At 40.8% G+C, this 22,774-nt stretch overlaps 1 protein-coding gene across 2 annotated transcripts; it reads left to right on the top strand.

Annotated features, from left to right (window-relative positions):
* Nucleotides 1-7,104: 7,104 nt before the first annotated feature.
* Nucleotides 7,105-21,905, top strand: PLP1 (proteolipid protein 1). Of its 2 annotated transcripts, none has more exons than XM_006759062.2 (7): nt 7,105-7,302; nt 14,626-14,812; nt 15,584-15,740; nt 16,923-17,091; nt 17,555-17,628; nt 18,430-18,495; nt 19,827-21,905. In XM_006759062.2, the coding sequence occupies exons 1-7, from the start codon at nt 7,299-7,301 to the stop codon at nt 19,896-19,898; spliced, it is 729 nt and encodes a 242-aa protein (XP_006759125.1). In that variant the 5' UTR covers nt 7,105-7,298; the 3' UTR covers nt 19,899-21,905. The 2 variants fall into 2 exon arrangements, with proteins under 2 accessions (XP_006759125.1, XP_006759124.1); XM_006759061.2 differs by having other exon boundaries at nt 15,584-15,845.
* Nucleotides 21,906-22,774: the final 869 nt, after the last annotated feature.

The following is a 22,774-nucleotide window of genomic DNA, read 5'->3' as shown; positions in this document are numbered from 1 at the left end:
AAAACATGGACCCTTGACAAGTCTTTCAAGCTGTATAATTAAAAAGCCAGCATTTATTCATTCCCCAAATATGGAAACCAAGGAAATAATATTTCCTAAGTTTAACAAATTCATCTCTCTTTTAGACAAACAAGACAATCTCATAAAGGTTTCTTTTGCTTTTTGTTCTTAAGTACTTCTCTTGTTTAGTCCACAGCTCCCCAAAGGGGTCATTGAAGATATTTGCTAATTGGTGATTTTTTTTAAAAAAAAAACACACAACTCCATTTCCTTGACATTCATTAGTTGGAATTATTTTTTCTTTCTATATTCCTCACCTGAGAATATGTTTTTTAAAAAATTGATTTTTTTTAGAGAGAGAGGAAGGGAGAGGAAGAGAGAGAAATATCAATCAGTTGCCTTCCGAACTCGCCCCAACCAGGGATCAAAACTGAAACCTAGGTTTGTACCTTGACCTGGAATTGAATCTGTGACCCTTTGGTGCACAGGATGACAATCCAACAAACTGAGCCACACTGGCTAGTGCAGTATATATTTTAATGTAGCTCTGAACACATGGCATATCAAATGGAAGTATCAATATTTAAAAAAATTTAACATCTGATTTTAAAAGGAAAGCATACACATTATAGAAAACTTGGAAAATACTGAAATGTATAAAGGAAATTATATCACCTAGAAGTCTACTAGCCAAAATAATCATACTTAATATTTTCGTATATTCTCTTAGTCTTTTTCTATTAATTTTCTTCTTTACATAGGTAAGCTCATAATATATAAGGTTTTTAGTATGGTTAACCAAGATCTACGTGGATGATGACAAAAATGCCACTGCAATTTTAAATAGTCTCTGCTCAACTGTTCTAGCCAGAGAGATAAACATACAAGTTAGCATCATGGGGAGAAGACATGAAAGAAGCAGGTGTTTAGCCTGAAATAGGTGCATTTTTAGAAGGAGAAAACATTATCAGAACTCAATAGTCTGTAAAGATGATGATGGTAAACTTTGTGTCTCCAGAATTTGGCTAAAGGACAATCGTCAACAATTAGGGGCCAAACAACACCCCTGATTCTGGGTAGATGAAACTAAGGAAAGCAAGTCTCAGGGAGAAAAACAAGATTCAGAAGTCTTTATAAGGTTTTGAAATGATAACCTGAGATAAATTTTGTCTGAGAAAACTGTCTGAACTCAGTCCCCAGGGCCAGCTCAAGAACAAGTTTATTGAATTTATGCCATCCTCTCCCTAAAGACTTTTCCTTTTATAAACAAATAACATTAAAGACACTAGACAAGCAGACAGACTATAGGGGCATGTATCAAAAGGCTAGAAAACAATTTCATCAAAGAATAATACAAATCCGAACAGAAAACCAAAATTAGCCCAAAGGATCTCATTCCTAGGAAAGCAAAATAAATCCTAAGAGAAAGGACTACAATGAAATATAAGAGCTCACTTCAGCATTAACTTACCTCTCAGATATGGGCAATTTGGCACCTCAAACAGGTAGGCATAAGGAGTCTCATATGTGATTACTATTACTAAGTAGCCAATCTGGGTCAAAGGCAGTGGGGGCTTCAGCTGAATCTCAGGGAACCTCCATGTCCCTCAATGCCCTTCAGCCAAAGACCACCAGGAGCGCACACCTGGGGTTGAGCAAGTTGGGCTTATTGCTCATTGCTGCAAGAGAGAACATGCACCTTTGGGGACAGTAGGGTATTGGGATGTGTCCCTTTGCTGTAATGAGCAATAAACCCAACTTGATCAACCCCATATGTATTTTTGGTAATCTTTGGCTGAAGGCACTGACAGCATCTGAAGCCAAAGAGCCTGCATTTTGGCTTCGGCCACTTATTAGCTGTGTGACCTTGGACAGGTCATTTGAGTTTTCTGATACTCAGTTTGCTTGTCTGTAGCTTGGACATAGTAACAGTACCCACTTTCTTGGGCTGCTGTAAAACCTGGAACTAAAATTTGTTTTAAAAACAAAACAAAAGTGTGATAGTTAGATCGTGTCTGAAGTGGCTCCTAGACTGAACAACTCAGGAACCCAGTGGCCTAGTGAAACTCTGTGCCTGTGATTTTGCTGTAGACAGAGAGCACTGTTCTGCTGGCTCTAGAGCTAGCCTGAGGGAGACGTTGAGAGCCAGCAGGATACTCTTGACAAAGGTTTAATTTCTAAAATATATAAAGAATTCATAAAACTCAACACCAAACAAACAACCCAATCAAAAAGTGGGCAGAGGATCTGAAAATACATCTCTCCTCAGAAGACATACAATCAATAGATATATGACAGGATGTTATACCTCACTGGCAATTAGGGAAATGCAAATCAAAACTACAATGAGATACCACCTCACACTTGTTAGAGTGGCCATTATCAACAAGACAAGTATTAAGTGTTGGAGAGGTTGTAGAAAAAAGGGAACCCTCATCCACAGCCGATGGGAATGTAGACTGGTACAACCACTATGGGAAGCAGTCTGACAATTCCTCAAACAATTGAGAATAGAGCTACCATACAACCCAGCAACCCCTCTCCTGGGTATATACCCCAAAACCTCAAAATCATGTATTCACAAAGATATATGCACCCTTATGTTCATTGCAGCATTATTCATGGTAGCCAAGACATGGAAACAACCTAAGTGTCCTGCAGTAGAGCTCTGGATAAAGAAGAAGTGGTACATATACACAATGGAATTCTATTCAGTCATAAGAAAGGGTGATATACTGCCATTTGCAACAACATGGATGGATCTTGAGACCATTACACTAAGTGAAAGAAGTCAGTCAAAAAAAGCTAAGAACTGTATGATTTCATTCATCTTTGGGATATAAAACTGAAACGTGTGAACACAAACAATAGTGTGGTGGTGTCCAGAGGGAAGGGGGTGAGAGTTGGTCCTAATATATGGTGACAGGAGAAGATTTGACTTTGGGTGGTGGGCACATGGTACAGTATACAGATTTTGTAACATAGAAACTCACAACTGAAACCTATATGTTCATGCTAACCAGTGTCACCCAATAAATTGAATTTAAAAACCATAATAAGCATGCTATTACCATACCTAGCAATTATAACAAAGTCCTTAGTATCATCTGATCTCCGCCGACTGATTTTGAATCTCATTGATCCTACATACTGCATGCAACTCACCCTGCCTGGATTTCTAATCTGGGCCTCCTGCTTAGTTTGAGAAGTGCAGAGAGTTGGAAAGTCAGGCCACAGTAGTCTGATGCCTGTCCATCCTCACTTTGGATCTTCTGGCTCAGGACAGAAGCTCTCTGTTCAAACATTCTTTTGGAGCGGAACAACCTTCCAAGCAATGTGAGTCTGGAGAGAGGCATTCTCTAGAGGTGGCTCTGTTCCTTGCCTGCTGGGTGGCACTGGAAAATCTGCCTCTGTACTCCATCAAGAAAATGGAATATATAACTTTGGTCCTCAGGAGTTAAGTGAGTATTTGACAGCCAAGGCTTGTAGTAGTATTTCTGCTGTGCTCAGAGATCATATCAAACATGTCACTTCTCTTCATGGGCCACTGTGCCACACCTACTTGTGCTTTCATGTCAGTGAAGGTAGGTTATGTGGACATCTGTTTTCTTCACATTGCTAACAGCTGTTTGGTACTCCCCAGGCACTTCTTTCCTGAGCTTATTAATCTGATTATTTTGCATTCCTCTTTACCCTTCACTCTACCATAATCCATGGGCATCTCCCCCTCTCAAATAAACAGTCAACTCATAACTAGCCTCCATCCATTTTTGCACTTCTCCCTGAATCTTCAGTAGAGGAAGAAGAGCAGACTCCACTTACCTTGCTAGTACCAGCTCAAAGTATGTGACATCTCTTTACTTCAGCCCTTTTCTTGGCCAGAAAGACATGGTCAAGCCTATTGGCATGAAATTGGGTGTGAAAAGTTTTATTGGCAAGTACATAGGGCATAATATATTGCCTGCTTGCCAGCCAACCAGCCTTATGTCCCCAGGATAGAAAAGCTGTACGAATAAATCACTTGCCTTCCTAATTTTTTTCTGAGAGGACATTATCTTGTGGAGGAGAAGCAAAGCCTCAACTCCAGAAACCCAAATGCTGGCAGGTGACCCTTGGCTTTCACTGGTACCATGTCTTCTTCATTCCCCCTTGATGATTTATGTGGACATAGAGAAGTAGACGTGCCCTCAAGTGCTCAAATTGGGCACTTGAGACCTTATTTAGTTTTCTAAGAGGAATTCACTGGAATTCCTTGAGTTTCATAATTCAGTCTATATATGGAGCAAAGAGAGCCCCTTGCCTAGTAGCCTTTACAAATCAGGTACTATGGGATCACAGAGCAAAGAATGGAGTTAAAATCCAAGTGTTTTGGACTTGTTTGCAAGAAAACTGTATAACCAAAGCAAGTTATGATCAAGGGGGCCCAGATCCTCTGGGAACCTTCAGAATTGCATATATCAAGCTGTTTACTGGTTTCAAACAATCCTGCATTGTTCCCACAGGCACAAAGTGCAAGCAGGAGGCTGCCACCAAGAAAGCTGGTAGTGCCCTCTTGAGGAATCCCTGAGCACTGCCAGAGACCCAGCTAGACTCAAGAACATTTTGCTAAGGACACCCAGCAAAACCATTGGAAGCAGAATCACAGAAATTGTGGGGGTGGGTGGTTTAAAAATACCCTTGGGGACCTGGAAAAAAACCCTATGAGGTTTGTGGGAAAAGATCAGGAGAGGGGTGATTAGTGGGTGCTGTGGCAGAGTGTTAGGACTACAGAGTGGCTGCAACACACTAGATTCTGGGCAGCTGGGACCTTAAGGCACTGAGGACAGTGAGCATGACACAATCACCTGGCTGAGCCCCTTTCTCATCCCTGGGCATAAGAACAGGAAGACATGCTCTGTAAAGAAGTGCAGAGAGAGAAAAAAAGAAAGAAAAAAGAGAGCGAAACAAATGCACAGAGAGAAACATAGACAGAGATGGAGAAACAGAGACACAGATTGATCCTTGGGGAGAGCACAAAATGTGTAGTAAGGCAATAGAGATGGAGGAAAGAAGAAGAGATATGTGTGTTAGGTGAATGTGGTTGAAAATTTGGTATCTTTGGGTTTATTTGGAACACATTTTTTTTTTCTGAGTAGTCCCCAGAGCTGCTGCTGAGAATCCAGGGGCAGATTTATGAGAGGGCTCAGCCTGAGCAATCTCTCTTGCATGCAGGGCTACCTCATCTATTTAAGCTGTGAAAAACCATCTCTTTCATCCCTAAATCAGATGCCCCAAAGTTTGGATTCCTTTCCTTTTGTCATCTGAGGAGCTGAGAGCACATATTTGGGGACTTCTTGCTCTTGGTCCTCCCTCTCCTCCAGGGTCATTTTGACAAGAACCATCCGAAAGGTAATCTTTGGCACAATGCTATGCATGACTCAGCTTCCTCAGCAGGCAGAGTCTATGGCTGGAAAGCAGGGCTGGTGTGAGGTCAGGGGTCCTGGGACCTTCTACCCTGTCATATGACCTTAGTCTCATCTGTTCTGAAAGCTACTTTTATACTGTTCTATAGTAGGAGCAGCACTTACAGGGATCTTTTCTACTTGGGGCTGGTATAAGAGCAAAGGATCTAGGGTTCTAAGATTCTGAACAAGCCTCAAACAGTACACGACACAGGTGGACCCACAAGGGCATCTGTAGAAGACTCATGCTTTTTCTAACAGCAGAGAACATTTTTTTCTGTTTCTCAGAAACAAGTCTAAGGTCACAGATCAAAGAGAAAACTGTGAGACACAATCTTGCCTTTCTCCCTCCAGAGGAAGAGTCTAGTCTAGAGACTCTGCTCTGCACCCGCTTCCTCTCCTCTCTGACTCCAAGGCAAAGCCATAGGAAAAATTCTGGAAGCCTGTACCTTCTTTCCATGGAGTCTTCCAATAGGTACTCCTCCAGTTATATGCCAAACAGTTTCCTTACAGGCCATCCATGGGAGGATGTAGACCTCAAGTTCAAGAGAACTATGCCTTTCTGAGGTTCCTGAAAGGATAAAGAACAATATCAAAGAGCCTATATAGACACTGGTTAAGATTCATCCCTTTTAGAAAACCTTCCTATGCTAATCTAACTTGGCACTCAAATATCTTCATAGTCTTTAAAAACAACTATTTTTTATAAGGCAGGTTTCATATATTAGTCCCATATTTTTGCTGCTTTGCCATTTTTTCTTAGTATTTCTTTCCCTGAGGCAAGCACGATATTTCCTTTCCCTTTCTCTCCACCCTCACTGGCACCTGCTGCTTCAACCCAACCCACACCCTCCCTGCCTCTCACCAGCCTAGTCTCAGCTCTCTGATGATACTATATTCTCAGGATGGGATATTGACCTTCTGGTTCTCAGATAATGTTCCTAACTTTTCTCAAAGTCAATTATCCTCCTTGGAAATCACCCACATACCTAACTCTGACCTTTTCTTTAGTCTATTCTGTGAACCTGCACCGGTCTTGTCCCCTCTCTGGGTCTTTGTTATCCTCTCAATAAAATTATACAATGCTAGCCTCCTACTGCTTGTCACAATCTGTTTGTGGAAGCAATAGCTTGTATTTTGTCCTCACTCAGTTGGAGAATTTGGAGGATACTATTTAAAAGACAAATTTTTCTTCTCTATTGTGTTTCTAAAGCTGAGTGGAGTGGGGAGGGTGCTAATTTGTCAAGGAGTGGGGAGAGGGGAAATGTAGACAGGGCCAAGGGCAGCTATGAGTGAGGGTTGCGAGAATTGGAAGGACTCTGGAAGATAGCATCTAAGTTTTTGACCTTGACCCCCTCACCAAAGCTACCGCTTCTGTGGCTTCTGACACTTGTGCTGCCACATCCTATAGCAAATAGATCTAAGTATCAGTTGGAGGCTTCCAGGACCTCTTTTTTAAAAAACTTCCAGCCCCAAACCACATTTCCAGATGTCTCTGCAGCAAAGTAGAATTCCACATAGGCAAGTCTTAGAAAAAAAAAAGAGAAAGAAAAAAAATTGACAGTGAAAGGCAGAAAAGAGAAGATGGAGCCCTTAAAGAAGGGAGTATCCCTGAGGAGGTGGGGACAAGAGGAGGAAAAGGGGAGGAGGAGAGGAGGAAAGTGGGCCTGTCTCTTTAAGGGGGTTGGCTGTCAATCAGAAAGCCCTTTTCATTGCTGGAGAAGAGGACAAAGATACTCAGAGAGAAAAAGTAAAGGAACGAAGAAGGAGACTGGAGAGACCAGGATCCTTCCAGCTGAACAAAGCCACAAAGCAGACTAGCCAGCCGGCTACAGTTGGAGTCAGAGTCCCAAAGTCATGGGTGAGTTTAAAAAAACTTTAGCATGGAAGATTTAAGCAGGTTCAGGAATATGCAATAGTATTTATGAGTTTGGATTTTGGGGGATTTCAATGGTTTAAATGAGTTGTGCTTTGGCACTTGTTTTTTGTTTGTTTTTTTTTTTATTAAATTCCTTAGCACCCAATTAGATGAACTCTGTCTCTGCTGTATTGAGATTGATGCTTTATTGCCAAATAATTCCAGCAGCACGTGGACATTCCCACAGGTCCTTAGAGAGAGTGCCCAATGGGCTGGATGTGGTCATGTGTATTCCTACCTTCTCACTTCCTTCTACCTTCTCTTTTCCCTTGGTTCCTTGGGTTCTGGTAATGACCAGGTCAGCTGATATCCCTGGCTCTTCTGGGGGAAAAATTCTTGTTGGGTACCCTTCAGATGTACTAAATAACTGCTTGCTTTATACAAAATGAACCATATTTGGCTATAGTGGGAAATTGGAGATTGAGGCAAGATGGATTTAGGATTGGACATGGCCAAGGAGGTAAATCTTAAGTTCAGAAAATAAAGTCTTCAGTGGCTTTACTATGGGGAATGGATATGAATAGGTGTGTGTGAATGCACAAGCATGTATGGTTGGCCATGTTTAGCAAATATCACAGACTTAGCCTTCCTGAAGACATACCTCAAACTCTAAATTCCTCTATGACAAGGAGGCTTCTGGGACCTTAGGGCTCTGATTGACTTGGTTGAGTACCAAGGGCTTCTCCAGGTTTCATGAACAAAGAGAGAAGTGAGGAGGTCTTGTCTCTGGCAGTGTCTACTCAGAGCAAGGTATGACACAGGGTGCCACAGATAAGTGTAGACATTCCCTACATGTGGCAAAAGCTTGAATGCAGCCTAAGTAAAATGAGAATTGATTGCCCTGTGTATTCACCATCAATGTAGTACCCAGAAGATTCCAGCAACATCCAGGAAGATAGGTTTTCAACTCTATTAAGCTATGTCAGCTTTTAGGTTATTTTATCCTGAAACATCAAGAAAGCTCTTTTCAGCATGTATTCAGGTAGGATAATTAAGAGGGCATATCACTGAATTAGAAGTAAATACAATCAAGTTTAAATCCTAGATCTGCCATATATAAGCTTCATGACCTTGGGTAGGTCATTGTGAATTATCACTTTTTCATCTGGAAAATGGGAATCACAATAACTGTTTTGTATACTTTCAAAGTTGTGAAAATCAAGTAATAGTGAAGTGAAAGTCCTTTGAAAATGGACAAGCTGTGTATCCATTATAAATCATCATAATGATACCCATACCTATTATTATACAATAGCTCATGTACAGGATGACTTATGTTTTCCAAAATGGTTGGTTTTTCTGTTTCTGCACTTTGTGTAGTTGGGTAAGAATCATTTGATCAATTGAATGTGGCCAGATAAAAGGTGAATGTTCAAGAAACTTAATTCTTGCCCAAGGTAATATTGGAAAACTTACCTGATATCATGGAAGCTGTTTGTGTAGGCTGTGATTTAAAAATGGAGAGGGGGTAAAGAAGGGTACTGAATATTACTTCCTCAGGGGATGAAAGTGTGTGGCTGTTTAACAATTGGGAAAGTAAATTGTTAAATTTACTTTGTCAGTGCCAGTAGATGAATTATATCATGAAATCTGTAGTTGGAAGGAACTTTAGAAGCTGTCTGAGCCACATCTTAATGCAGTAGTCCCTTTTACAACAGCCAATTAAATAATCCTACAGCCTCTTCTTAATCTCCTCCAGGAACAGGGACCTCACTACCTCAACCATATAAATCCTGTAGGATTGGAAGCTTTCTTTCAAGATTAAGAGGAACATTGAACCCAGTAGTGTCTGCACAAAAGGTTTACGGGGGAAATGGTAGTTCTTTAAACCTTGTCCCAATTTTGGAGGAGGATATTCCAAATGAACCTTTGGGATAACAATGGAACCAGAAAAGAGCCAAAGAGCAGTAGCTGATTATTCTCTGCTCAGTAATACAATGCCATTACTGAACAGCAAAACATTGGCTACTGTACATCTGTTGTCTGAGAAAGTGGCTGTAACCCTGGTAACCAGACTGTGATGTTTCCTTCCAAAGGTGGCTGTTTGCTGAGCAGTGTAGTTTTGGCTGGCTCAGAGTGAGTGGGTGTAACTTAAGCAAAAAAAGTGGAGGCAGAGCAGGGGTCCAGTTTTACAAAATGCCTGAAGACTAACTGAATCCCGCCCTGATTCCAAGAATGCTGCAAGAATGCCAGGAGCTAAAAAGAAACCAGATCCAAACCAGCATATTCACTTACTCTTCTTAGAGACACTTACTGAAATGATCACAGATAGCATTACACACCCCACTCCTCTCCTTGGTCCTACAGAGCCAGAGGAGCTCTTAGAGAGCCAGGCAGATGTAAAAATCTTCTCTGCTTCAAGGGGCTTTCATCTTGGCTCTGCGCTAGGAAAGCCAGTTTACTCAACAGCCTGACAATTAGACCTATTCTCTCAAAGCTATATAAGTAGTAACAAAGCTCAAGAAACCCCTGGGATATGGGTTGGAAGGGAAATATAGTCTTCAAACCCATCAAGGCAGACCCCAGCCAGTGACATCTTTTTTCTCTTGTTGATTTTTTGTGTATTATCCTGAAGCCCTGAAAACCATCATCAGGGTATAGTTCTTAATCTTGAAAGAAAGCAACAGTAAAAACACCCTACCTGCTCATAGAAATTCAGGTCCAGGGAAGATCTAGTCAGGGTAGTGACATGATCAGGAAAGGTCACATCAGTAATGGCAGGCAAACAGAGCAGCTTTTCCATCCCTTTCCACTGTCAGGGCCTAGCCAGTGCTAAACTTACATCAAAAGCTCAGCAAGTACTGATGGATGAATTCCTCCTTGGCTATTTTTAAGTGGTCTTAAGAGTGTTCTCTTACTCTGTGCTGGTCTCTGAGCTCTCTTCCAGGATGGACTCTGAAAAGAGTCAGTGATATCCCAAGGAAGACAACAGAGTTCCACAGATCAGATTTACAATACAACCAATAAGAGAGGAAAAATTGATAGGAGACTGACCTAAGGAATAAGGTATGGAAACTGTAGTCTCTTAGCTTAGTGTCAGTTGCTTCTTTTTCACCTTCCCATATGTGGGCAAGATGAAGAGAGTGTCATGGATAGAGTTTAACAATAAAGCTTCTACTCCAGCCTCCTAATGTTTGGGCATAAATTGGTTGTGTGTGTGTGTGTGTGTGTGTGTGTGTGTTTTGGGAAACAAGGTGGTCCAGATGCTGTGGCCATGGTAATAGTAATACCTGTTCAAAGAGGAGGCTGAGATTCCTTTTGATTTAACTCTGTCCATATGCCTTGTCTATTTAGTAGGCTTGAATTGTCATGTCCCATGATTGCAGGGCCCCTTTCCAGCCTTTAAATGTGGTATAAGTGTTGATTTCATGTAGGAAAGACAAGATTATAGGCAGGGCCTTGTGTGACCAGGATAAGGCCAGAAGCAGAAGTCTTTGCCACTAGTACTTCCTACTGATTGTTGCTTTATTTCTAGAACCCACCCCCTGATCCCCATCCATCCCCAGTACCAGTCACGGCTGCTCTAGCATCTTGGCCCTGTCAACTGCTTATAGACCCTGATCAAGGAGGCCTCTGTTCATGGGGTGAGGTTAAGGGGTGGGTTCTGGGAGGAGGGTAAGTGCAGATCAGAGACCTAGGGAGATAGGGCCAGTTTTTTACTCAATGAGCCTGCCTGTTGTTTAGTTCAATTGTATAGGGTTCTATCTCTCCCTTTGTCAACTGGATTCAAGGGACAGGCTGGGCTTGTGCAAAGCACAATTGGTCTCTTTCTACCATCGCTTTCGATGAGGCCCTTCCTCTCCTCCCTTTGATGAGTTCCCAGATTCACACTGAAATACCATCATGGAGCTGGTCCTTGAGGCGTGCCCAGGGCATGGGAAAGAAAGGAGGGCTTGGGAGCTCTTGACTTCTGCTTAAAGAGACAGCATCAGGGTCAATACAGTCTTTTGGATGGACATGGACCTGAATAAGAGTCACAATAGTGTTGTCAACCCTTTTTCAGACTCCTTCGAAGAGCATTGGTGAGAAAGGCTTAAAGTTCTATCACAGATTGATTATACTAGTTTTGGGAGTTTGCAGATAAATCTAGCTAACAATGAATATTTCCTCTTTGCTTACATTTTTCCCACAGGGTTTGATTATATACATTTTAACATAAGATGATAGGTAGCTTTAGTCTTTGATTCACAGACATAAGTTTGTTTTCTCCAACAAGACTGAAAGGATATTGAAGAAAGTGACTGGGCCTTATAATTCCATTTTGTGTCTCATAGAATCTAGGTAACTGCTACTGTGCTTAATAACTGTACTGAATCTACATAAACAGAAATGAAAGGAAAACACTGGGTGTGGGTCGTTATTTTTCTCTATGGCCTCTAGTCAAAATTAGTTGGTTTAATCAAACTGAGTTGTACTGGATAATATTATTACTATATATTTTTTATGCTAACTCTACTATGTTGCAGAGTGTACTTACCCTGGAAAATGTGAGACTGTCTTTTGAGAGAGACAAGGAACTTCTCCAGAATTCCTCACAGCTTTCCTGAATCACATCAATACCTTTCCAACCATGAAGGATTCTGAGATGGAGAGCCTATAGCTTTAGGCTCTTGTTCCCACATTCCTATGTACATTCCTTGGGCTGTGAAAAATGGAAGTGTACCAATGGACCCTTTTCAGAATATTTTGATTGTCAACTACTTTGATGAAGACAAAATTTCTTGCATGTTCTGAGTTTTTCCCAGTTGGAACCCAAAATTTAATTTTTTCACTTGGACAGATTGACAAACTCTTCACTTCTGATGAACTTAAATACCCCCGGAACAAACACTTCATTTCAGTTGTGAAGATATGGACATCTGATATTGTTCAACTTGTGCCAATATTGTTGAACTGTTTATAGCTCAACAATGATAGATTTATCTAGGGCCATTTATATTTCTGACTCCATGGTAGAGACTCATTAAAACCTATGTCCTTTTTGCCCCTTTTTGAGTGCCAGTAGATCAAAAAAGGTCTTACTAAGTTATTTGAGCTCCAAGAAAACAGATGAAAAATGGATGTGAAAAGGAAGAATATCAGTTAGTGATTCAGAGTTGCTCCCAACATTCAGCCCTTTATCACCCAGTAAGAACAGTACATATGATACTCGCTGGTTAGGTGGAGATGATCAAGGGATCATCTAAAGAGGATTTTAAGACACACTAAAGAGGATTTTCCTTCATCTTTACAACACTAGAGTGGGCATCAGCTAAAACTTAGAGTAGAATTCTCTGGTTAGCAAGAGTTCAAGTTCTTCCATCCATGATCACACCTGCACCACCATTTAGCTCTTCCCAGGGTAAAAAAGCTGGGGTGAGTGAGTGGGCACAGGATAGTCACTTGCTAGGGTGGATGGCTCTCCTTACTCTAAACAAACAGTTCTGCCATTGTTCTCTGGGCATGACCCCCTCCCCACCCCCAGGCCTATGGGCCCCTACAGAATACCAATGAGGCTCCTGAGATCTCTGGGAGAAACAAGGCTTCTTTGTTTGGGGGAGCTATGGAGGGCTCTGTCCAAGCCCTGACCCTGTGCTAGGGAGAGAGGGAACAGTGGGGTCACTGATCTTCCCCTCCCCCACCCCCAGGCTTCAGAGAACTTCTTTACTAGAAGACTCTAAGAGTTTGGGGGTGGAGAAGAGTCGGATAGACAGAGAAGGAAAATGGCAGCACTGTTTATTTCCAAGCTCCTTTTCTTGACTTACAATATGCATCTAGTTCTAGTATCTTAACCTGCTGTGAAATTTCTGGAATGTTTCCTAAGAATAATGATCAATTTCAAATGTGTTTTTCTTTTGGTATACACATGCATATGTGTTCATATTTGCAGGTATGCATGTGTGTGTGTGTGTGTGTGTGTGTGTGTGTGTGCGCGCGCGCGCATATGCCACAGGTTCACTTTGATGAGACACTCTTACCGGGCACTATTGTAAAATTCACGCTAAGTAAACTCTGACTTCACTATGGCATCACAGCTACAGATTGCTTCCAATAGAGGCCAAGTTTTCTGACAACGATTCTTGGAAAAGAAATTCAGTTCTGCTGCAAATGTCAACTACTTGCTTTGCTTGGCTTGAGCTTCCATGCCTAATCTCTGGTGTGATATATAAGAATCTTTGAGGAAGAGGCTCTTTGAGGACTAAGGAATGGCTGTCATTTTAGGGGATGGTGGGTGTAGGACTCACTCATTTTGTGGCTCTGAGAACAGATAAATGCATCTATCTCAATTTTTCCATGATAGAGATCATTTAGTCCTTCAGAAAATGTTCACATTGATGTAATTCTGCCATGAAAATCACCAGATGGTTAAGCACTCAGGGCTAAAAAGAAGCTGTACTGGTATTAATAGGGTTGGGCAAATGACTCCTCTAGTCCCTGGTACCTGGTATGGACAAGTGAGGTTTGCATGAAAATCCAAACCTAAAAATTAATACAATTTACTTTCTTTTTGTAAGAAGTCCCAACATGCTCTTCTAAAATAACACTTTTCAGCACACTTGCTGATTATTTGTGTGTGTGTGTGTGTGTGTATATATACACAAATAATTCATATATACATATAATATATAAAAATGTAAAATAATTCATATATCATATATATACATATGATATGATATATGAACAGATATATAAAATCTGTGTATATTTGTATATTATGTATGTAAACATATAAAGAACTCTTTTCAAAAAAGATTAACATTTTTATTCCTTGTACCTTTTGGGGATCAGGCCAAGAGGCCAGAGGGAGCCATCCTTGCCCAAACTCATTCTTCTCAGTAAACAAGATTCCCATATGACTGAATCTGTCGTTTATGTCTTCACATCTCACATAACACCTAGCACAATGCTAGGCACATAGTAGGTACTCCATAAAAGTTGATGGATGACTAAAACAAACAGATAGGAATTATAAGAGAGGAGAGAATGATTGCATAATCTCTCTGGGTTGCTACTTGAATTATTGATTATTAATACCCCCCCCACACACACACACAAATTCTGGGAATTAAAAGAGAGGACTTATTTTCAAGAATGTCACAAAGTATGTTTCTGGGGTCAATCTCACATTCCAGAAGCCTAAAGTTCTCGACTCTCCTGATTTTGGACTCCTGGTTAACACTTCATCCATGCATGCGAGCACAGAGCATGATTGGTCTGGCAAAGAGGTAAGACTGGCATTACCTTCCTATTGTACATTCCTGATTGCTTCCCCTTCTTCTTCCCCAGGTTTGTTAGAGTGCTGTGCAAGATGTCTCGTAGGGGCCCCCTTTGCCTCCCTGGTGGCCACTGGATTGTGTTTCTTTGGGGTGGCACTATTCTGTGGCTGTGGACATGAAGCCCTCACTGGTACAGAAAAACTAATTGAGACCTATTTCTCCAAAAACTACCAGGACTATGAGTATCTCATCAATGTGTAAGTACCTGTCATCCCATAAAAACCCTTCTCTTTTTCTCTCCATCTTGGAGATATAGAACTCATACTTAGTGACAAGTAGGGGATTGGTGTGGCACCAGAAAGTATTCCTGAGCCTTTCCTCTCTGTGCTGATTCCACCTATGCCACAACTCCACATCTGAACCCCTAAATAAGGGAAAAGTGCCAAGTTCATAAAGTAGGGGTCTACCTGCTAGCCCGTCTCCTAGCTCTTGTTTTCTTCCATGCATTCTAACTTTTGCTCAGTAGGGTTAACATTGACTGAGTTGGAGCTTCCAAAGTGGTAGGTATAGAGAATTTGGGGGAGGTAAAATGACTGAACAAAGTCGGGCCACTGCTCTTGGTTTGACACACCACTTGAGTCTGCACATACCCAGTCCTAGCTTCTCTTATTCCTAGAGCTAGTTAGACTCCTGTTTCCTCATCACTTTTCTTGTCCAACTTTTCTCTCTTCTGAAGGAGCATCTTTGAAAGGTCAGGCAAAGGAGCCTAGGGCTCTGGTTGTTCAGGTCACAAGGTGGGCAAGGTGTGCATCGAAGAGCATGTGCTTCTGGCTGCACATTCCTTATCTTCCTTTACTTCAATCCAGACAAGGAGGTGGAAGCGTGGAGATGGAAATTTATGATTCCTCTAAAGACTTCCTAATCTTGTTTAAGTGCTCACTTAAGTGTCCATCTCACTTATGCAGGAAGGGAACTAGTTCCTCAATTAATAAGATTATCTGGTCTCATTTGTCTATCTGTTAATGCAGGATCCATGCCTTCCAGTATGTCATCTATGGAACTGCCTCTTTCTTCTTCCTTTATGGGGCCCTCCTGCTGGCTGAGGGCTTCTACACTACCGGCGCAGTCAGGCAGATCTTTGGCGACTACAAGACCACCATCTGCGGCAAGGGCCTCAGTGCAACGGTAACAGGGGGCCAGAAGGGGAGGGGTTCCAGAGGCCAACATCAAGCTCATTCTTTGGAGCGGGTGTGTCATTGTTTGGGAAAATGGCTAGGACATCCCGACAAGGTGATCATCCTCAGGATTTTGTGGCAATAACAAGGGGTGGGGGACAATGGGGCGTGAGTCTGTGGCCTCACCCTCACCCAAGGCTGGGAACTTTCTAGGTGCCTGGCCTTTTAGTGAGGAAGTGATGGCTACAGCCAAACAAGGTCAGGAAGAACGTGGTGCCCAGCTGGCTTAGCTTCACCTTTGAAAAGTTCCCTAGAAAATTTCATCTCAAAATGAAAAGCATGAGTTTTGTGGGATATTTTATACAATCAGACCATTTCTAAGCCATCTGTTGATCCTTTTACTCCCCTCCTAGGAGGGATCACAACAAGAGATCTGACTACTCAAGAGTCTACAATGCTACCCATAGAACTGAAATGTAGGTAGCTAATCTTAAAGGGGTGTGGATCATGGAAATTAAATAATTGACTCCAAGGTGGAATTCACAATATTCTGGGATCCTACACTGTTGGAGGTCCCAGAGGGAACTAGAATAAATCTACATATTTACCGCTACATCTTTGACTGGGGACTATTCATGTTTCTACTGAGGCACACATTGGTTTTCAGCCTCTAGAGTTAAAGGTTCCTTTGGGGGCTAAACATCTGTGGGTTGTGGTGATGTCTTTTGTGGCCAGCAGTTGGCTTAGAAAGGTGCTGTTTTTTTTTTGTTAATTTGAAATTTAGATCTCCTATTGGCTTTGTTTAATGACTAGGGATCAAAAGTTCTGTGACAAGAAACTTTTTCTAAGCTCAGCCTAAGGCAAAGAATGGCACGACTTTCTTTCAAGATCTATTTTGATTTTTTCACACCTTATCTGCCCAACAAATCTCCTGAAGCTTCTCTAACCCAGGGATCCTTCTCACTCCAATCCCCACCCATTCCTGCCACCCTCTGTCACACTCAGGGCCAGTTCTCTAGTAGATACTGCCAATGACATTTGGCAGAGATGCCCTGCTTACTAATTTCATATAGTGGAGATCTCTGGAATCTGGTTCCATTTCTGGCACATACCACTCCAGGATCTCCCAGTTTGTGTTTCAATGTCTACAGGCTAATGCTCATTTCTAATCACACCATGTCAATTGTTTTAGTTTGTTGGCATCACCTATGCCCTGACCATTGTGTGGCTACTGGTGTTTGCCTGTTCTGCTGTGCCTGTGTACATTTACTTCAACACCTGGACCACCTGCCAGTCTATTGCCTTCCCCAGCAAGACCTCTGCCAGTATAGGCAGTCTATGTGCTGATGCCAGAATGTATGGTGAGTTAGTGCATGGGTGTCTTGGCTTCTCAACCCCCTTATGGAAGTGTATTAATTTAGTTTTTTATTTAGGGGTAAGGAGGGTGATAATTATGGGGGGAAATAAGAGGGATGCCTAGACCTTAGTTTATTAAACCCTCGCCACTGAAACTAGAGAGATGTCTTCCCTTCGAAAGAAACTTCTTGGAAGTGAGGAAAGATTTCTTGACTGTACACACTGCTCTACCCTATTTGACTGCTGTTCTCAGCAGTACATTTCAATAACAAATACAAGATTTCACAACTGTTCAATACCACCTTCTATTTTTTTGGTAAATCTTTAGAAAAGAGGATCCTGATTGTTAGTAGGATCGAATTTTCAGCCAGGATGGTTAAAGATGGAAGAAAGACTCTGCAGGAAAGTCACCATGTAGCCCTACAAGCCCATGAAGCTCACCTTAGTTGATTTGTGTATCTTACTTAGGTGTTCTCCCATGGAATGCTTTCCCTGGCAAGGTGTGTGGCTCTAACCTTCTGTCCATCTGCAAAACAGCTGAGGTAAGTGATCCATTTGGGTTACTTTACAGTGGAATGGCTAGTACCATACAAGTTCTTTCCCACGGCCTTTAATTTTAACGACCACAGTTTCTCTTGCTCGATTTTGAGTTGGCAAATTGTTTTCTACAAAATATTGATTTAATGTGCCTGAGCCAATGAGCATAGGTGGTAAAATATGTATGTTCCCTAGAGCTGCATAGAACGCCTTCTATTTCAAGACTTCTTACCTTAAAAGAGAAATTTGTAACTTTAGGTATAGATAGAGCTTAATGGTAAAATCCCACAAATGGAAATTTTTATTCTTTTAGTTAAAAACCATATGAAGAAAATGGGTTGTGCACAGAAATATTCATGGGTTTTACAAAAACACTTTCAGTTTGGAATTTCTCAATCTCCAATGTGAAGTAAAAACAGTACATTTGAAGAAGGAAAACATCGTATTGAGACAGGTTATTGTACACAAATGAATCAAAGGATTAAAAGTAATTCTGAGGAAGAAGGCAGTGAATAATTTCTTTGAAAACAAAATGTTGATTTTAAATTTTGTGACCCTGGGCACAATGATAAGAAACCAGTTTGATTAAAATATTTTTATGAGTGTTTTATGAGTATTCTGTGTTCTAAGTATTATGGTGTACATTTAGGAGTGGAAGGCTTACACTCAAGGAAGTGACAACTTAGTGATGCATAATTAACACACAAAGATATCAGCACATATTCAGAAAGCTGTGCTTATGATCTATAGCAGAGCATATTTTTGCTGTTGCAAGAAATAGTTCTTCCTTTTGCACTTTCTTGTAGTTCCAAATGACCTTCCACCTGTTCATTGCTGCATTTGTGGGGGCTGCAGCCACACTGGTTTCACTGGTAAGTTGCCTTTGGATTATCTTGGCCAATAAATGGTCCTGGGATAGCTGGTGTTCAGCTATGCTGCAAGGCAAAAAGATAGATTCCTTCTAACCTTGAAATGCTGGAGAGAAGCTACTGGGAAGTGTAGAGACTGTATATTTCTACTTTGGTTGGCAAGGCATAAAAACCTCAGAAATTAGGCAGGGACAAGAAAAGTGGTATGAGGGAAGAGGAGGTAAGAGATTCATAGATAAGAATTATAATATTTGGCATTTACAGAGCATGTAATATTGCCAAATGCTTTTCAATTCTACATTACAGTTAATTCTCAACACATCCTGGTCAGATCAGTTTCAAGAACACTGAAATATTACTAAAAATAATATTCTAAAGCCTGGAATTCTATATACTATGACTCTATCTTGTACACTTTCCAAGGGATTTAGTTATGCTCCTGAAAATATGGGAAGGATTCTCTGACAGTATGGGAACTGTTATTGCTATAATGTGATTCTATGTCCCAAGTTCTGTTGTTGGTGTTACAACACAGTGTTAATGTAGTGCATTCACGGTTCACATTAAAAACCTAGGGCAATGAAGGGTGAGGCAATTTATCTGAAGTCATTGAATAAGTGGTGAATGTGCAAGGATAAGCTCACAGAACTCCTAGCCCTTATTGCTGAGGTTTTTATAAAGTCTAGTTGTTTCTCATTTTGTAAAATAAATTGATGCACTGGTGGGCTGTGTTGCACAGTGTGGCTGTGTGTCTGCAGCAAGCCCTCTATGATTCCAGGTCACTCAGACATGAAAGTAAGATGATGGCAGACCTATGTATCATTTACTTTTCCCTCAAGAAAAGTCAGTGCTAGGCCAAGCATAGTGTGGAATAAATCAGGCCGAGTTGGTTCTCTGTACCTGGGACATTAGAAGAAAATGTTTCAGGACTTCTAGTCAAGTATATAGGACAAAAGCCTGGGACATGCTGCTTTTTATAGAACAGGGATTTTTCCTTTATTTAGCTATGATTTTATTTTATCACTTCTTTTTAAAAAATGTATTTCGATTGATTTCAGAGAGGAAGGGAGAGGGAGAGATAGAAACATCAATAATGAGAGAGAATCACTGATCGGCTGCCTCCTGCATGCCTCCAACTAGGGATCCAGCCCACAACCTGGGCATGTGCCCTGACTGGGAATCGAACCGGTGACCTCCTGTTTTATAAGTTGACACTCAACCACTGAGCCACCACGGGTGTACTGTTTCATCACTTCTTCATTGCCAAAAGGACTGGAGGAGAGAGAAAGCTTCCTTTTCTACTCTTACTCATATTCTCTCTCTGTTCCTTACAGCTCACCTTCATGATTGCTGCCACTTACAACTTTGCTGTCCTTAAACTCATGGGCCGAGGCACCAAGTTCTGATCGCCTGTAGAAACTTCCCTTTCTCTAACAGCAAGGCTCTAACCACACAGCCTACAGTGCTGTGTCTCCCGTGTTAACTCTTTGCCTTTACCACTGACTGGCCCTCTTCTTACTTGATGTGTGTAACAAGAAAGGAGAGTCTTGTGGTGATTGATGTCTCTCTGTGGACTCTCCCCTCTTATGTTCCTTTTTTAGTCATTTTGCTTCACAGCTGTTTCCTGCTAGAAATGGGAAATGCTTAAGATGGTGACTCCACCACTACAAGTCACAAAGAAATGGAGGCTCTACTTCAACTTTCAAGCATCTCCTGAGGACCAGGGAGTGTTTTCTTCTCAAAGGGCACTTCCACTGATGGAAACAAAGTGGAAAGAAAGATGCTCAATTAGTTTTAGATGATAAGGGACCAAATATATTCTCCTTGGTGTGCAAAACAGAGAGCTCAGTCCTGTCTCCCTATTACCACTGAAAATAGAAGACAAAAATGCCAGTAAAACAATAAGAGCATTTGCCCAAATCTACCTATTGCAGCTGGGAGAAGGGGGTCAAAGCAAGGATCTTTCACCCATAGAAAGAGAGCACTGACCCCAATAGCGAAGGACTATTTAAGCCCTAACTCAGCCAACCTTACTTACAGCATAAGGGAGCATAGTGTCTGTGTAGACAGAGGGGGCACCTGGCCTTACACCTCGTTAAAGAAGAGAAACAGGGTGTTGTCAGCATTTTCTCATTACCTTCTCCTTGAGAACAGCTACCATGACAGCCCTGTGGTTTCCAAAGAGCTGAGAATAGAGAAAAACTAGCTCAGATGAAAAAAGACTGGCTTAAGTAACAGCAGTTGCTAGTGGCTAATGGTGTAAATGGAGCCAGCCCTCTGGTAGACATAGGATAGATAACTCTTTGGATAGCATGTGTTTTTTCTGTTAATTACTTGTGTACTCTGGCCTCTGTCATAGCTTCACAATGGTGCTCTTATCATAGGGTATTATCCATTCAGTCATTGTAGGTGATTTGAAGATCTTGATTTGTTTTAGACTGATGCACATTTCACATTTTCCAGTTTGTTTATCACTTGGTCAGGGTTGTATCAGAAAGGTCTGGAGAATGATCCTTTGAATATGATTCTTTAACTAATGAAAATTGGACATTAAACATCACAAATGATATGTAAAATTGGCTAGTTCCATACATGTACTGGAAGTTTCTATAAGTTATTCTTCCTTTTGCAGAAACAGATTTGGTGAATTTTAATCTCAATTTGAATAACCTATTATTTTAATAATTAGTCGGTTCTTTCTAGCTAGTGGGGGATGATTTAATTTAACAATGTTACCTTGGTGTGTTAAAGAGTCAGATTTAACATACAGGTTATTCTTTCCTGGTATAGATCTCTAAACTGAATACACCAGCTGTCAGCTATTCGGTTGGCAAGTTTCCACAGAAAAGAAAAGGTGGAAAGATTTTGAAACCAGGTTTCAGTCTTCCCTTTCTTGTTTATTAACTTTGGGTTAAAATATAAAAGGCTGATTGGTCATTATTGAAGGAAAGGTTTTATGGGTATGACTGTAGGCAGCTCTTTTGTTGTAAAGAGTTGTATATTTTTCTCCCAAAGTGGTTTCAGCAATGTTTGAGGTGTAAGATCCTTACAAAAAGACACTTGATATTTGTTTTTAGACCAGTATACCAGATAAGCTTCCAGGCTGCATTGAGGGAGGAGATGGAAAAATTTCTGTAAGAAACCAATCAAGATCAAGGAAAGTGAAGTAATCCATACCTTGTGTTTTATTTTGATTTAATAGTATAACAAATAACCAACTCTTTCCTGAAAACCTCCCAGGCATACATATACACATATACACACAAAGAGGGTTAATCAACTGCAAGAGTTTCCTTCATTTCTGATATAGAATTTCAATTTTAACATACATAAAGGATAAACTTTTAGAAACTTATCTTACAAAATGTATTTTATAAAATTAAAGAAAATAAAATTAAGAATGTTCTCAAACATTGTGTCCTCTGAGTGAATTGTTCTGTTTTACTCACAATTGAACTTGAATAATTGCATCTTTATTTTGCTTTGTTCAAGGACTTCGTTCATTTTTTTCAGGTTATCCAAGTCATTCTCACAATTCTCTAAAATAGAGTTGATAAATCACTTCTGTTTTTATAGCTGGTGACAATAAGAAATAGAGGCAAAAAGAAATTAATCCAAAAAGTACATTTCTGAGCTTGGACTAGAATTCAGATCTTGATACCAATTCATTACCTGTTTTAGGGTTTCTTTTCTCCTAAGTTGGGTTTCAGAGTGGTCTGCTAATTCGGAGTCAAACATGGTTACTTTAACAGAATAATAGTGTCCAGCTCTGGTGTCTTCAGAATTATGTTATTGTTAGCTCTTTGAATTTTCCAATGAATCCTTAATGTTTCATACATGAGTAATTCTCATGTATCTGAGAAGTACTGGATGAAAGGTTTAATGTCAAAGCAGAGCAAATATGGTAAGGGCAATATAAATTTAGTTTGTGGCAAGAAAGTATTAAAATGATTAATGACATCTACTACTATGATTGGCTAGCCCACTAGCCCTTGGGACACGGCATTAAATACCCAGCTATCATTTGGTACTCTTGAATAGTACTCTAATGACCAGCCTAAAGAAAACTGGCTTAAAATTCACTATAGTTTCATTGTCGCATAGTTGCAGCTGGCAAGGAGCATGACTAGAGAGAAACCTAAGGAGCTCCGTTCAAAAATAGTTTCAATTTAATCTCCCGATTTCTGCTTCATTACAATTAATATTCTGCAAGCAAGTCTGGTTGGATGACTTTAAGACTAAAAGAATAAAGATATGACAAGGACTTATTTTTAGACACTGG

Source organism: Myotis davidii, unplaced genomic scaffold (genome assembly GCF_000327345.1).
Source record: "Myotis davidii unplaced genomic scaffold, ASM32734v1 scaffold1856, whole genome shotgun sequence".
NCBI lineage: Eukaryota > Metazoa > Chordata > Mammalia > Chiroptera > Vespertilionidae > Myotis > Myotis davidii.
This window is presented reverse-complemented; position numbering and strand designations above follow the sequence as displayed.

Bases quoted from the DNA above. Each gene is read 5' to 3' on its own strand.
- PLP1 (XM_006759061.2), top strand. The intron at 14,813-15,583 runs GTAAGTACCTGT...CTGTTAATGCAG, and splicing joins TATGAGTATCTCATCAATGT to GATCCATGCCTTCCAGTATG. The intron at 17,629-18,429 runs GTAAGTGATCCA...ACTTTCTTGTAG, and splicing joins CCATCTGCAAAACAGCTGAG to TTCCAAATGACCTTCCACCT.